At 50.2% G+C, this 15596-nt stretch overlaps 1 protein-coding gene across 8 annotated transcripts in view; it reads left to right on the top strand.

The window, feature by feature from the left end:
- TANC2 (tetratricopeptide repeat, ankyrin repeat and coiled-coil containing 2) overlaps window positions 1-13082 on the top strand; it is a 363482-nt gene extending 350400 nt beyond the window's left edge. For all 8 annotated transcript variants that reach the window (XM_086357066.1, XM_086357065.1, XM_086357063.1 and 5 more), the window contains 3 exons: window positions 881-1027; window positions 3620-3720; window positions 5309-13082. In XM_086357066.1, coding sequence (XP_086213192.1) covers window positions 881-1027; window positions 3620-3720; window positions 5309-7262 — 2202 coding nt within the window. In that variant the 3' untranslated portion in view covers window positions 7263-13082. The remainder of the gene's footprint in view (window positions 1-880; window positions 1028-3619; window positions 3721-5308) is intronic.
- Window positions 13083-15596: the final 2514 nt, after the last annotated feature.

Genomic DNA, 15596 nt, shown 5'->3' with positions numbered 1-15596 from the left:
ACAGCCAGAGCTACTCCTGTTCCCACCCAAAATTCTGCCTTGGAAGACTCCAAGTCTGTCCTCAGTGAAAGAGAAAATACAAGCTCAGGATCTCTGGCTGGAGTTACAACTACACAGAAGGAATGGAAGGAATAAAAAGATGAGCTAACAGAATGGGAGATGCCTCCCGCACCATTCTGGGCTCCACTTACAGATTTTTCAGAAGAAAAGTGTAAGAAAAGTTCAAGGCCCCTGTGACCTAGGTCCCTCAGTGACTCATAGATTTACTTGGAAAATGCCTCCTACCTAGTCAGGTGGAATCACAGATTCTCAGTTTCACATCTCTACCACCATTGCACCCATGCCTCTTCCAAAAACAGAGAAAGACTCACTATTTTATCAGTAGTATTAGGGAAGCAACAGATAGACTCGTTTAGCTCCCACATCCTCTGTGGGGGACAGCATGGCCTTTTCTAGAGGACTGGCAAGGTGAAACAAAAAGAGTTTTCCGGATAGGCCAAAGGTCAAGAAATAGTGATAAACTTGGAGCGATCAGGACTAGGAAATGCTGTGTCCCGGGGAGATTGGGCCAAGAACAGGCTCCTTTGGAATGAATACAGTCAGTCGTTCGGAAATCCAGTTGGGAAGCCGGGGCCCCAGGTCTTTCATTTGCCAAGGCTTTGTGTCTCTGGCTTGTGTCTTGGGAATCTCCCTCACCACGCCTTGCCTGCCAGGCGAGCTCCCAGTGGAAAAGATGGGACCTTGTCCTTGCACCACTGGGGTGGAGCTGGGGAGGGCTAACCCTGAGCGGTAACTGCAGAGAAAGGATGGGAACGGGAGCAGACCTCCTCAGCTGCTCAGCAGACCAACACTGTGTTTTGCCCTCTTGTGCTCCCACTAGAAAGGTAAAGTAAAGGAAGCCGCCCAGCGCTACCAGTATGCCCTGAAGAAGTTCCCTAGAGAAGGGTTTGGTGAGGACTTGAAAACCTTCCGGGAGCTGAAGGTGTCTCTCCTCCTCAACCTCTCTCGATGTCGCAGGAAAATGAACGTAAGTGCCTCTCATCCCAGCTCCTTTCCACAGCCCTGAAAGTTGATGATCCATGTCACGCCCTGGCTTTTAGCAGGTCCCCAAATCCTTGTCTGCCCCCATCTGGAACTTGGTTGTCCTTCACAGAGCACTGACATTTGCGATTTGAAAGAAATCAAGACTTAAGTATTACGATCTGTATCTCAAACTGTAAAAAATGAATTCTGTGGGCGCTTTGTAGCTTTCTGAATTTTCCTGATTCCCACTGAAAGTAATTGGAATATTCATCACCATCCTGCCCTGCCCCCCAAGTCAGGTTTCTGGTCTTTGGGAAAAGGTGAGCGCAGTGGACCCTGGAACTCCCAGCTTCAATTAGATACAATTGTAGTCATTCCCTTCCTTCCTGGGAGACCCCCTCATCATTTAAGGAAGGGCTGAAAAGAGGGCCCAGGACCACGGACTTCAAGGTTTAATGTCTAAGGCTAATCTTAAACTTTCACTTCTTTCCTCATCCTTTTATTCTAGCATGCCAGGTCCCTTCTTGTCACAGAAGGAGTCTCAAAACTCCTCCTGGTCCTTTGGTTCATTAGTTTAGTCCGTAAGTCATGTCCAACTCTTTTGCAACCCCGTGGACTTCAGCCCACCAGGCTCCTCTGTCCATGGGATTTCCCCAGGTGAGAATACTGGCGTGGGTTGCCATTTCCTTCTCCAGGGGATTGTCCTGAGCCAGGGGTCAAACCCGCGTCTCCTGAATTGGCAGGTCCACCAGGGAAACCCCTCCTGGTCCCTTATTATCCCCTAAATAGCCCTTGGTTCTTCTTGCCTGCCTAGATACAGCCTGTGATGCCCTCAGCCACTGCCCTCTTGATATGCAGACACTGCTGAGCCAAGAACCCTCTCTCAGATCCCGGGAATAGCCAGGCTCATATCAGGAACCTCTGACATCCACCAGCCTGAGGTCTCAGGTTCCTCAGGAGACAAAAATAATCTTAGCCAAACAGGAACGTTTGAATAACAGAATAAAGAACTCAGGTGTCCAGCAGTGACCTTATAGCCTCTGTGGCAAGAGATCTGCTGTCAGCTCCAGAAAAATGACGTTTTGATCATCCATCTAAAAGCTGGCAGTGAAAAGAGCCCTGATAAATAAGCAGACTTGGGTGTCTCCAAGAGCACAGTGATGCCCTAAGAGGCAGAGCTTCTCTAGGTGCTGAGGAATATGGGGACATGGTGGAGGTTCTGGGGGAAGCGGTGAGGTTCTGACATGAAACAGGAGGCAGAGCCCCGAGGGTCTCCTATAGCTCCAGCTAGTGAGCGTGAGATGAAGCTCCGAAGCCGCCACCGACCTACTGGCCACTTTATGCCTCACAGATACTCTGCTTCTTGAAGAAGTTCTAATCATCCCAGAAATAATGATCATCGCAAAAGAAGAAATTAACAGGTTAGGTTGAAAATAGTAGAGCTGGAAGCCGATGCTGTAAGATAGGAGATTTCCTCTTAGGCAGCACAGCAGATTGCATGCCAGGCCCACCTGAAATCTGTCAACTTTGGTACAAAGTTGCCTGTGAACCTTTTTTTTTCATTTTACCTCCACCACAGGGCCTTTGGTCTGCTTTAGGAATCACAAGCTTAACCAGAGGCTGCTGTGTTGTCCTGTGGCTTTGATATTAAGGAGGAGAAAACCTTCCCTTCAGTGTGTAAGGGTGTCTTGAAAATGATGGCTTTGTTGCCATGCTTCCTGTTCCCCGGGCTTCTTAAGACCAGTGAAACCATGTTCCTCCAGGGAACCTCAGTGATCGAGAGATGAGGTGACAGCAGAGACCCCAGTCACAGCCCGGCTTCTCTCTCGTTTCAAAATTGTTTTTTAAACTTTAAACGTTTCCTAAGCAAGGAACGAGTTAAGAGAAGGAGCAGGCCCCAGAAGCCTCTGTGAAACAGAAGGGAAACTGCCATTCCTTGAGCATCTCCTGTGTGTGGGACTTCCATATGCTTTGTTGCTCTGAGTCCTACCTGGGAGGTCGGTGCGGATGAGAAAACACAGGGCAGGCTCTGCGGGCTTACAGAGCAGAGCTGAGAATTGAACCCAAGCCTGCCTGACACCCCTCCTCCGTCCACTCCCCTTAGCCAGTCAGTTCTTTTTCACACAGCCCCATCTTCCTGGATTTTTCTTGCCCCTTTAAAGCCAAGGAATAGTGGGGGAGGCAGGAAGAGGGGGGGGTACGATGAGGGTCCACACGAGATGCCAGGGTGGGCATTTGCCTCACACACAGGTGTGCAACAAGAGTTCAGGTTTCCAAATTCAGGAGCTTCGGTGGGTTGACATTCGGCTTCTGGGACAGAAAGAACGTTGTTCCAAAGGCAGAAAGAGGGCAGACAAAAAACACTTTTGTCCTTTAGGGCAGGTAAATTCCCAGGAGCCATTGCAGGACCACACGGCAAAAGGCCAAAGGAACTTGGATTTGGCCCACGTGGCTAGAGCCACGCCAGGCATGTCGAGAATCCCAGGTGCCCCATCCATAAATGTCAAAGAAATGTACCTGTAATCTGTTTTATTCCCAAGCTGTCTATTTCTCATATCTCTTCAATGACTCATTTGCACACCTATTGTAATGACAGGATTTTGGAATGGCGGAGGAATTTGCTACTAAGGCCCTGGAGCTGAAACCGAAATCTTATGAAGCTTACTATGCAAGAGCAAGGGCCAAACGCAGCAGCAGGTGAGGAGAGAGAGAGAGGGTGAGGAGCAAGAGGTCTCTTTCTGGAAATTTGGCCAAGGTGACATTGGCCACCCTGGGGCATCTGTACCCATTGTGTCTGTCCCCAAGGACTCTCAGGGCCAAGCTTTGGGGATGGCCCCCCACCCACCCCAAGCACAGAGCACATCTTACAGCTGGCACACCTTTGGGGCTGTGAAGATCTAGAGCATTGTACTGTGGGAGAAAAATGCCTTTTCACTGTTGGAGACTGGCGCCTTCTTCCAAGAGGCTTCTACCATCTCTCAGTCGCTCTTTTAACCCCCAGAACAGACAGCACAAAGAGACACCGGTCTCTTGAGAGAGAGCAGAATATCCTCCTAACCCTTCTAGAGGGAAAAGTAGGACGGGTCACATATCACAGACTCCTCTTTCTTTGCTTAGAGGCATTTGGGAGGTCCCCGGATCACTTAGTCTTCCTTCTGGGGCTCCCCTCCAGTCTGACGGCATCAGACCTCCTTCTCATCTACCCACCCCTCCCAGCACCACACCATAAATGCATGGAACACAGAAGGACCTGGGCCAGGACTGCGAGGGCCCCAGAGAAACCCCATCCCTCACGCCCAGGGGGCAGGAAAGGCTCCAGAAAGATCTAGAAACTGCCATCAGTGATCTTTATAGATCATCGATCCCTGTCCTTGATGCCACCTGGCCAGCGCCCTGCCCTTCTCCCCAACTCTGCCTGTCAAAGAACTGCTTCAGGTTCATATCAATGACCAGGGAGCTGTTGTCCTGAAAATCAGACCCAGGTTAAGTCTAGAGATGACGGTGGCAGTGATCTTAGTCTTGGCTAGGTGGGGCAACAGAGGCCTCACAGAAGCTGAACTATCAGATTCTCTTTCCCCTGGGATGGTTCCTTCCTCACAAGGCCAGCTGGCCCCTTTTCTGGGCAAGGTTGACAGAGCGGAGGGGAGTATCTCTGACAGTTTGTGTCCTTGTTTGTAAACGATAGTCTGAGTTTCCTAGCCAGCAAACCTGATACCTGCCCAGCTCTGCCGTAGCCAAGTGGAGGAGCCACAGTGCAGCGGGGCAAGAGGTAGACAGGGCAGAAGAGGACAGGGTTCTTGCCTGGGATGGAACAGGCCTGAAAATTGGGGCCAAAATGTAAAGAAAAAATTCTGCTGGATCAGCAAGATTCTTTAATATCGTAGTTACTGATTTGTTCCTAAGCTAATTGACAGTGACCCTGTAAATGACAACCCCACCCAACCCTCAGACTACCTGGTGTGCATTTGAGCACTAAGAGACACTTCCTGAAGGGCCTAGCTGGACTGAACCAAATGGGGACGTTTCTCCACTGATCCCAGAGAGGCCAGAAGGAAGATGGAGGCTGAAGGAGCTAGGGAATCATTCTGGGCTCTTCCGGAATGACAGCCTGCCTATTTCCTTCCTTACAAATCAGATGCAACCAAAGCCCCCGGACGCCCCCCACCTGCACCCCACCCCACTCAGGCGCTAACAGTTCTCTGAGACCGCGACCAGGCCCTCAGCTCCTGGTGATTCCTGTGATTCAGAATAACTCCAGTTCCTGTGTTTACGTTTCGTCAAGCAGACAGTTTGCAGCAGCCTTAGAGGACCTGAACGAGGCCATCAAGCTGTGTCCAAACAACCGTGAGATCCAGCGGCTTCTGCTGCGGGTGGAGGAGGAGTGTCGACAGATGCAGCAGCAGCCGCCGGTGCAACAGCAGCCTCCGCAGCAGCAGCTCCCAGAGGAAGCAGAGCCTGAACCCCAGCACGAAGACATCTACTCCGTACAGGACATACTCGAGGAGGAGTTCTTGGAACAGGACGTGGAGAACGTGTCCATCGGCCTCCAAACGGAGGCTCGGCCCAGCCAGGGGCTCCCCATCATCCAGAGCCCACCCTCCTCCCCAGCCCCCCGGGACTCAGCCTACATCTCCGGCTCGCCCCTCGGCTCGCATCAGGTTTTTGACTTCCGGTCCAGCAGTTCCGTAGGCTCTCCCACCAGGCAGAGCTATCAGTCCAGCTCACCCGCGCTCTCTCCAACTCACCAGAACTCACACTATCGGCCTAGTCCCCCGCACACTTCCCCGGCTCATCAGGGCGGCTCCTACCGCTTCAGCCCCCCTCCTGTGGGAGGGCCAGGCAAGGAATACCCGAGCCCGCCCCCTTCCCCTCTCCGCAGAGGCCCCCAGTACCGGGCCAGCCCTCCAGCGGAAAGCATGAGTGTCTACCGTTCCCAGTCAGGCTCCCCCGTGCGCTATCAGCAAGAAACAAATGTGAGTCAGCTTCCTGGCAGACCGAAATCTCCGCTGTCCAAGATGGCCCAGCGGCCCTACCAGATGCCCCAGCTTCCCGTGGCCGTGCCCCAGCCTGGGCTCCGGCTCCAGCCGGCCAAAGCCCAGATCGTGAGGAGCAACCAGCCCAGCTCGGCCGTGCATTCAAGCACCGTCATCTCCACGGGGGCGTATGGCCAAGTGGCCCATTCAATGGCCAGTAAATACCAGTCTTCCCAAGGAGACATAGGAGTGAGTCAGAGCCGGCTGGTTTATCAGGGGTCAATTGGGGGGATCGTAGGGGACGGGAGACCCGTGCAGCACGTCCAGGCCAGCCTGAGTGCAGGTGCCATCTGCCAGCATGGAGGGCTGGCCAAGGAAGACCTTCCCCAGCGACCTTCGTCCGCCTACCGGGGCGGCATGAGATACAGCCAGACGCCCCAGATTGGGCGAAGCCAGTCCGCATCCTATTACCCAGTGTGCCACTCAAAGCTGGACCTGGAGCGCTCCTCCAGCCAGCTAGGCTCCCCCGACGTGTCGCATTTAATCAGGAGACCTATTAGTGTCAACCCCAGTGAAATCAAACCCCACCCACCGACTCCCAGGCCACTGCTGCACTCCCAGAGCGTAGGCCTGCGTTTCTCTCCATCTAGCAATAGTATCTCATCTGCCTCCAGCCTAACGCCTACCTTCCGGCCACCCTCCTCCATCCAGCAGATGGAGATTCCGCTGAAACCGGCGTACGATAGGTCATGTGACGAGCTGTCGCCAGTGTCTCCCACGCAGGGAGGTTACCCTAGTGAGCCCACCCGATCCAGGACCACACCATTCATGGGGATCATAGATAAAACAGCCCGGACCCAACAGTACCCCCACCTTCACCAGCAGAATCGGACCTGGGCGGTGTCATCCGTGGATACCGTTCTCAGCCCCACGTCGCCAGGCGGCCTGCCCCAGCCTGAGTCCTTCAGCCCACCGTCGTCCATCAGCAACATCGCCTTTTATAACAAGACCAACAATGCACAGAATGGCCATTTGCTGGAGGACGATTACTACAGCCCCCACGGGATGCTGGCAAACGGGTCCCGCGGAGACCTGCTGGAGAGAGTCAGCCAGGCCTCCTCTTACCCTGATGTGAAGGTGGCGCGGACCCTCCCTGTGGCTCAGGCCTACCAGGACAACCTGTACAGACAGCTGTCCCGGGACTCTCGACAAGGGCAGACATCCCCTATCAAACCAAAGAGACCGTTTGTGGAGTCTAATGTTTAAAAGACGTGTGTTGGAGTGAGACCCATATGTTTTCACTGCACATCTTCAGGCTTGGTTTCCCACATCCGAGGTAGTTCTCTGGCTTAATTTCTCATGTAGTTTCTGCGTGGTGTTCAGAGGTGGCAGCCCACGTGCCAAAATCCTTTGCATGCAGCCGACTGAGAAGCTGGCCTCCAGGGAGCCGGGACTTGGGTTTCTTTGGTCTGCGCCCCAGCCACACGCTCTCTCCCTCTTCAGACGCCAGCGAGGAGATTGCTGTGCCCGCGAGCTTCAACCCAGGGAGATCAGATGCGCTGGTCGGCTTTTTCCACGAGACAATCGCTTTCACTGATGTTCTTGTTGTGTAAAATGTCTTTTTCCTTTTTTACGAAAATGAGATGAGATGTTCACGTTCGTTTTCTTCTAGGAACTTTTAGAAAGAGTGTGACGCCCCTCTGCCTTTGCATTCTTATCCAGTGTTATCCAAATAGCAGCCCTCCCCACCCCAGAGCATTCTTGTGCCGTGGTCTCCTCCCCCCGGACCGCCAGGTCCCTGCGGCTGTCAAGTCTAGAATGTTCATTTAGATTATTGCTGGTGTCCCTATGGGGGTAAAGGATCGAGGAGAAAGAGAAGACATAAGAAAACACCAATACACTTATTTGAAATGTCACTCCATGGATTGCCCAAGAGGCATGGTAGGAACATTCAGGAAACAACCAGCCCTTTAATATTTCAGTCAGCCAAGGAAATTGAATGGGAATCATACATGTTTTTAAAATACTTCACTGCGAGCTATTCTTTTTATGTTTTTAGCCAAATTAACCATTAAACGCTACTGATTTTCCATGAGTGGGGGAGAGAATAAATAAGTATATGGGGAGAGAGAGAAAAAAAAACTGTTCTGGATTCTCAGTGAAAGGCTGTAGAAAGTTCTTGTCTTGGAGAAATCTATTTGTTAGACCCTGAGGTGTCACTGAGGGTCGTATTCCACGCAGAGTATATATGTTCTCCCCAGAGATTGACTGGCGTGGCATTCCTGTCAGTTGGATCTTTGCCTAGAGCCAGATTTTGCTCTACTGGTCCTCTTTTTTTTTTTTTTTAAACCCAGATGGTTTAGTGAAGAATTGGTTCCTTAAAAAGGAAATTGAGTCCTCTGGGGATGGTAAGACTGATTCCCAGAGCTTGCACCCAGGGCCATTGCATTCCGTGGCAGATGTGGTCGCAACTCCACCCACCGTGGTTTCATTATCTGTCATTACAGGAATTTTTTTTTTTTCCTAAGTAGGAGTGTTTGGCGGGGGGTGGATGTTTTTATTTTTTTTGCCACTCATCACGTGGCATCTTGCTTCCCCGACCAGGGATCGAACCCACACCCCTTGCAGTGGAAGTGCAGAGTCTTAACCACTTGAATGCCAGGGACATCTCAGGAGTGATATTTAAAATCCAGATACAGTGAAGTGTTTCAGGGTGAAGAAAGACCCCTTTCAGCCCTCTGGGGGAGAGCATGAGATGGACAGTAAGCCTTCTGACCCCATAACCTGCACCCATCGCCTGTGTCTTGTGGTCGTTTGCTAACCAGTCCTTTTGCGTGACTGAGGCCAGCAACAAGAACTCTGGAACCAAAGCCTTAGCACAGGCCCGGTAGCAACTGTTCGTCAGCTCTTAAATTAACAAACTAAACATCTAAAACTAAACAAAAGGGAATTTGTTCTCTGTTACAGGAATCATTCTGCTCTTGTTAGTAAAGGGCTACAGGAAGGGCAGTTTCCTGAACAGAAATCCAGATGTGACCAGACCTGTTTGTAATACTAAGTGTCCTCTGAAAGAAGTGTTAAGTCATGGGGACCGTGAAGCTGAAATCAGAAACACTTCTGTACTAACATAGATTCTGCCAAATAGATGCACCCCTCCCCCCCCGCAAGCCTGGAACAGGCCAGGATGTGTGTGTCTCTGTGCTGGAAGTAAACGGCAGGGCTGGTCCAAGACCCAGACTCTGTCCACTCTCTGATTTTTAGGGACTATCTCCCACTCAGCTAGCCCAGAGCGGACATCAGTGTCTCTTCTCTCCTCTCTCTCTCACGGAGATGACGAAATGCACAGCTGTGGCATCAGCCCACGACCAGGAGCCCAGCAGCCTCTCAGCATTTTCTGTCCAGGTCTCAGCCCTGTTGGGCCCTTTGCATCTCACCCTTCTTAACCACCTCTCACTGAGGAGCTGCTGCCGCATCTTGAGAATTTCTCAGTGTCCGTTAGAAAAGTGCCCCTGTTTATTCACAGCACCACACATAACACCTGCTCTTGCCTGAGTGGGTGAGCAGGTTCTGTAGTTTTATAAATATGCCATCGACGCCACTTCTCCCGAGCATGTCTCTTAGGATTTTTTAGGGCAGACAGGTTTAGGGTCCATGCCTTTTTGGACAAAACACCTAAGCTGTCAACAGTCAAAATACAGTCTTTTTGTGGCCATTGTAAGAGGGCGTGAATGCCACTACTGGGCGCCGGTTGTTTTTGCCTAAAAAGTGCCAGCTGGACCTTACTGGAGCAGGAGGCAAAGCTCTTCTTTGTCAGCAGACTGCCTGTGCCCTGTTTTGCTACTTCACTGCCACGGGATGATCTTAGTACTGTATCTTAGAGATGCCCCCTCACTTGCTGGCATCCATGTCTGGCTTCAGGTGGGGGGACGTTTTTCAGATCAACCTGGTAAGTTCCACTCACCCACTTCACATCACCCTGAGACGGAGACAGCGGTGACAGACTTCAGCTTACAGGTTTCTCATCAAATAGTACCTTCCACTCACCCAGAATTCTTGCACTAATGGGTTTCCATCACATCGTGTCTATAATGGGTGCACTTTATTGTTTGAATTTGTAACTCTGATAAGTAACTGGATATTTAAGTGTGAGTAATGTCTTCATTAGAAAATGGCAAAAGCTCCCTTGTCTTTTATTGTGTTTTTCAAAGGGATTAAAAAGAAAGCAAGAAAGCAGTGGATCACAACATTTATAGCACAAGAAATAACTTGTATATAAGCATCAAAAAGATTAAGACTTTTTAAAGACAAAAAATATTTGCAGTGATTTTAAAGTGCTTTTCCAGCAATTTTCTTAGGGACTCCTGAGACATGGTTACTTTATTTACTGGATCAGTAAGGCACACAATTAACAATTAAAAATTAATGTTTATTTACAAAGTAAAGGGAAAACCCTGTGTAACATGAGAATTTGGCATGGACAAAATGGAGACCATTTTGTATCTGCTCTTGTATCTTCTCCGGGTTGCAGACGTGCACTATTAAAAGTCCCAAGTTAATAGAGCACAAACCCTTCCCGTCCCTCTCCCACGTGCCCTTCTTTCTAGACGTGTTTAACTTGAAGGCTCAGGAAAACTCCACGAATTAGAATCATGTACAGTACCCAAGGTTGTTGTCCAGAGATATGAGTTTGCTAATTTAGTTAAGCCTGGATTATTAAACACTTTCCTAAGTTACTGTAAACAGAACAGCTTAGAGAAAGGTATTCTCGGTCCTTATATTGTACAGTAGTTTATGAACCCCCGTCTCTAAATATTGGTATTTTTATATCCCAGAGATGTACCCAATAGAAAAATGAATCCATATCTAATTTAATATCCATTAGTATTTTCCTTAGATTTTAGTCAGTGGGGTTTTTTTGTGGATGTCACCTTGCTTCACCACACTTCACCACTAGGTGTCACTGTGGCTCTGCACCAGGCTTGTCTGGTAGCAAAGACCGGCTGCATCTCGGGGGAGCCACAGCCAGGCCGACAGGCAGGCCCGTAGGCTCAGAGGACCCAGGAAGGAGGGAACAAAGGCCTGGAAAGGGGTCTCCACACATCTGTGCCAGTTGTGGCAGGATACACTCTTTGAACACTACCTGCTTTGGACCTTCAGCCAGGCAGAGACGGGGTAGGCTGACCAGATCTCCCTTGCTCTCTCCGGTGGGGGGATGGGAATGTAGAAGACCCCTCCCTTCCCCATGAGCACCCTCTCAGTTCCTCTCGGCCTCCAACTTGTATAACTCCAGAGGTGTCACAGTTGGATGGTTCGATTCAAAGAATTCAAAGTTATTTTTCTACTGCAGAATTGCCTTGGACAACACCTGTTGCTCACTGAATCTTTGCCGCAAAAATGGAACAGGCACCCCCGAGGGGCAGGGTGTGCCCAGCCCCATCCCAGCCTCCCCACCCCCACCCCGCCTGTCTGTCCCTGGGCTGCCTGCTTCTTGAAAAGCCACCCCGCAGAGGCAGCTGCCGCTGCTCCCACGCCAGGCCTGTGGTGGTGGCGTGCGCACTGGGAGGTAGGGCTTTCTCTTCCTTCTCCTCTAGGAATTCCAGACTGACCATCTACCATGACTAACAACAATGAACAAAGGGCTTAGGGGTAGGAGCTACCTACAAAGACGTGTCATGGAAACCTTCACCATGCAATGCCTTGAACTCCGCTCTGGCTGCTCCCAAGACAAGGTGGCTGGCTGGGGGCCTGGACACAAGCACAACGGGGCTGGTGGAGCCACTGTGCAAAGGTACTTGAATACTCACTGGGTCTTCATCAACTTTTATAATACAGACCACTCAAGGGCTGAAGTGTTGGGAACCTGCATTTCGGTGTCCAGTGCCTCGCAGCAGCTGAACCACCCTGAGATGCTTGTGGCCAGCTGATGGCCACAGCCAGAGCTTTGAAAGTCAGTACCAAATGTACACGTAATTGGACACCAAAAATCAAGTGTTAACTTTCATGTCTCCTCACCCGTTCCATCTCATTTCTTCCTGCTGACTCTGTGATATCTCTGCTAAGCTGACCTGTCAGGTTTTTGCTGGACACACACAGGTGCAGACCAACATCCCTCTTGTTTTTTTTTACGCCTACTCTGTGGAAAGGAAGGAGCCTAGCTGCTTTGTTGCTATAGCACTCGCTGGCTGGATTTTTCTTTTGCCTAATCACTAACCAGAACACCTGGTTAGGGGAACTCGACTCAATCCCTTTGGTCCCCAGGACCAGACAGAGTTATTTCTGGAAAATTCAGTACTTGAATGTACCTGCCTTATTGTGAACCAACTTACTGGAAAAAAATTAGAAATGCTGGCTCCAGATCTCTGCTTCCTTCACGGGTTATTTTGGAAATCCTGTAAGTTACACTTCCTGTTCCAGTTTGGGTTGGTTTTTTTTTTTGTGGGGGGGAGGTGTTTTCATTTCTATTTTTTTTTCCTCTGGCTGATTCCTGCTGAGTGGGGCCAGTTCCTCGTCAGGCTCAGGGCAGGTGCCATTCTCAGGCTTGGCCTCCTTTCCATCCAGCATAGCATCTTTGTCTCTGTTCTGTCTCCTCCAAATCCAAGATGATTTTAATTAGTACAGACCTGTACAGTCTACAATTAAAGAGTGATTTGTACTAACATGATTTTGATTCTTCCTCCTCTTTGCTGTCCTTTCAAGACACTTGCTGGAAAAAGCTTTAATGCACTTAGTTTTCCTTTAGGTTTTCTATAACTCAGATGTAAAGGACTTTCTCTGTACAGTATATTATCCAATGCATGTTTGTTCTCTATCCTGATATATTGAACACCACACGGTTGTGAACTCGTGCAGTGGGGAGGTCCCACACCCAACAGAGGCATCTAGCCCCCTGTGTATAAGGAAAGACATTTTCCTTTGCTGTCCTTGCTTGAGCAGTTTTATTGTCTGTACATGTGAGCTGTGTGAGATAGATGTGAAAAGTTAAATGAATGCAATTTCCTGCCCATGTATACAGATCGCCATCTGTACAATGAACTGTATGTATGAAAGCAAATGTACTTATTTATAAATGGGTAACACTTGGAAAAACATGGTGTTGTGGTGCTTTCTCCTTTCATTACAGTACCTCTCCAGGAGCTGACTCGGGCCACCGTCTCCGAGGCCCACCATGCTAAGGATGCCTCCCCCAGGGACAGCTGGCTGGGCCCAATTCCTAATGATTTGGCTGGTCGTTTATGGGATGTTTAGAGTCACCCCTTGGGGCTCTTGTTCATTCACAGAAGTTACAGAGCTCTCTTGAGAGCTGGACACCAAGGGGCTCGAGAGAACCCTGGACAAGACAGTCCTGAGGGCCCATCAGCCAAGGCCCACTGCGTTCATTGAGAAAGAGAGGAGGCTCTTTCTTCCATGGAAAAGGTCTCTCCAGCCAGGCCAAGGGAACACTGAGTTCCTCTCCTTGTTTGATTTTAATAGCTGAGGCTACACCTCAGTCCAGTTACCGTCCCAAAATCCAAGGCTGCCCGTTAGAGCTGATAGACACTGCATGCCTGGGGCAGGGGGACAGCACCAGTTATAGTTCCCAAGGCTGACTTGGTTAAAGCTGGAAGCCCACTGCTTCCAGTGATATTTTTTTCTTCAGAAGTCCAGCCAAGGGACTTCCCTTTGGTGGTTAAGAATCCACCTGCCAGAGCAGAAGACGCATGTTCAGTTCCTGGCCCTGGAAGATCCACGTGCTGTGGGGCAACTGCAGCCCGAACGCCCAGCCCCTGCTCCACAACAGTAGAAGCCGCTGCGATGAAGAGAAAGCCTGCGCACCGCAACTGGAGTAGCTCCACTCGCAGCAACGAGGGCCTGGTGCAGCCAAAAATAAAATACAGTTTAAAAAAGAAAGAAATCTGGTCAGAAATTTCCAGTCCTCACCATATAGAGAACTAGGCAGCTACACTGTGGAGAGGGTACAGATTTCCGGAAACTGGCTGGAGACTCAAAACCTTTCCTCAAGGACAGAGTCATGGGTTTTTCCCGCCCAGCTGCGACCTGTCTGTCTGCTTCAGGGACAAGCAAGGAAGGAGACCACTTCCTCGCAACACCAGACTGTGATGAACAAACACTTCTGCTGTGTCACTACATCCATTTCCCTCAAAGCACCCAACTGGGAAGCAGGAGAACACCAGGTGTGCGGTCATCCCAATCTGGACGCTGGAACTGCCTTCAAAGAGCGGAGAACTCTGGAAGTTCAGCCTGAGCAGAAACGATAAGTGGATAAGTGGTTGGGAGGGGGAAAAAAAAAAGATTTTGAAGGAGTCCTGAGGCAATGGATGAAAGGTAAAAGGAATTCTACGAAGCTAATTCTGAACAGTTGTTGGCTCTGAACCAGACTACAGAGCCACTCGAGCGGCAGGAAGCCGTGCCCTCAGTAACACTCTAGTAGGTCTTCCCCTTGCTGTTTTCATTCCCTGACAGGTGCTCTTTGTAGTTTGACACACGGCTGTGCACACGTGCACGTGGGCAGGCACACTCCCACAGGCTGAGGCTGAGTGGAAACGGAGCATCATCTTCTTTCACCTTTAAAAATGGGAGCTCCGAAGTTGTATTCCTTCGGAGACACAACTGTGCCATGGGCAAGAGAATTCTGTCACCTCTCGAGGTTCCCAACCCAATGGGTAGGCAATCTGCCTTGGAGAGAGAGGCAGCCTGGAGTCTGGCATCGTTTGAATATTCAAGCACAGAGACCCTTAAAATTCAGAAGCTGGTGCAGAAGCCATAAGAGAGAGGGCACACTTGCTGGGTCGGGATGCCTCTGCCCTCGCAGCCAGCCACCCCTGAACCTGACCACGAGGTCACCTCATGACATGAGGCAGGCCACATGTTCAGGCTGATGAGCAGACGAAGGTCCACACAGACACCCTGATTCAGGAGGCGCTACAGATGTATCAAGCAAAGACCTCTCAAGCTCTGGCTCAGACACGCTAAACACCAGATTTGATACAGAAAACAGAGTGCTGGGAAGTAAGAATCAATGTCACCGAAGGATGACTTAACCTTACCAGAGGATGTTCTGTAGGGTCCCTTTCAATAGTGAGCCCCCAGGTAAATTTCCATTAAGTGACAGGAGCACATGGTGCATCCCGGTGAGATCTGAGGTCACACCCAGCTTCGTTGGAAACACATTTGCCTGACCCTCGGGGATTGATCTAAAGTAGAATCTCAGCTTGTTCTCAAAGCTTCGCTCTTCTTCTTAAGGAATGAAGAGACATTTTTATTTTTTGAGACATTTTTAAAACAAAAAAGGTTAATGGAAGAGGCAGGGCAACTTCTTGCCTAGGTCCCATCAGGCTCTTGCGGTTCCACCCTCCTGGACACCCTGTCTGGGAACAGAATTTCTCTAACCCTTTGGAAGAGCCTCCCTCACTGGGGTCCAGAGCGAGGACCATTTCAGAGCCTGTAGTGCTCTGAAGTGATAAACGGCATGAGTCACTTTACTTTCTGTGCCCAGCCTGGGGATATGCAGTTTCTCTCGACCCTGGTAGGCAAACTTCACGTATCTGCTGAAAGAGCTGGCTCCTTTTACTGCCGCAGGAAATGAAGATAACAGGCCAGAGA

The sequence above is a fragment of the Bos grunniens genome, chromosome 19, assembly GCF_055505025.1.
Source record: "Bos grunniens cultivar Pamir isolate PY7600 chromosome 19, Bosgru_T2T1.0, whole genome shotgun sequence".
NCBI classification, from domain to species: Eukaryota; Metazoa; Chordata; class Mammalia; order Artiodactyla; family Bovidae; genus Bos; species Bos grunniens.
Note: the sequence above shows the minus strand (reverse complement) of the source record. Positions and strands in the feature narration are given on the sequence as shown.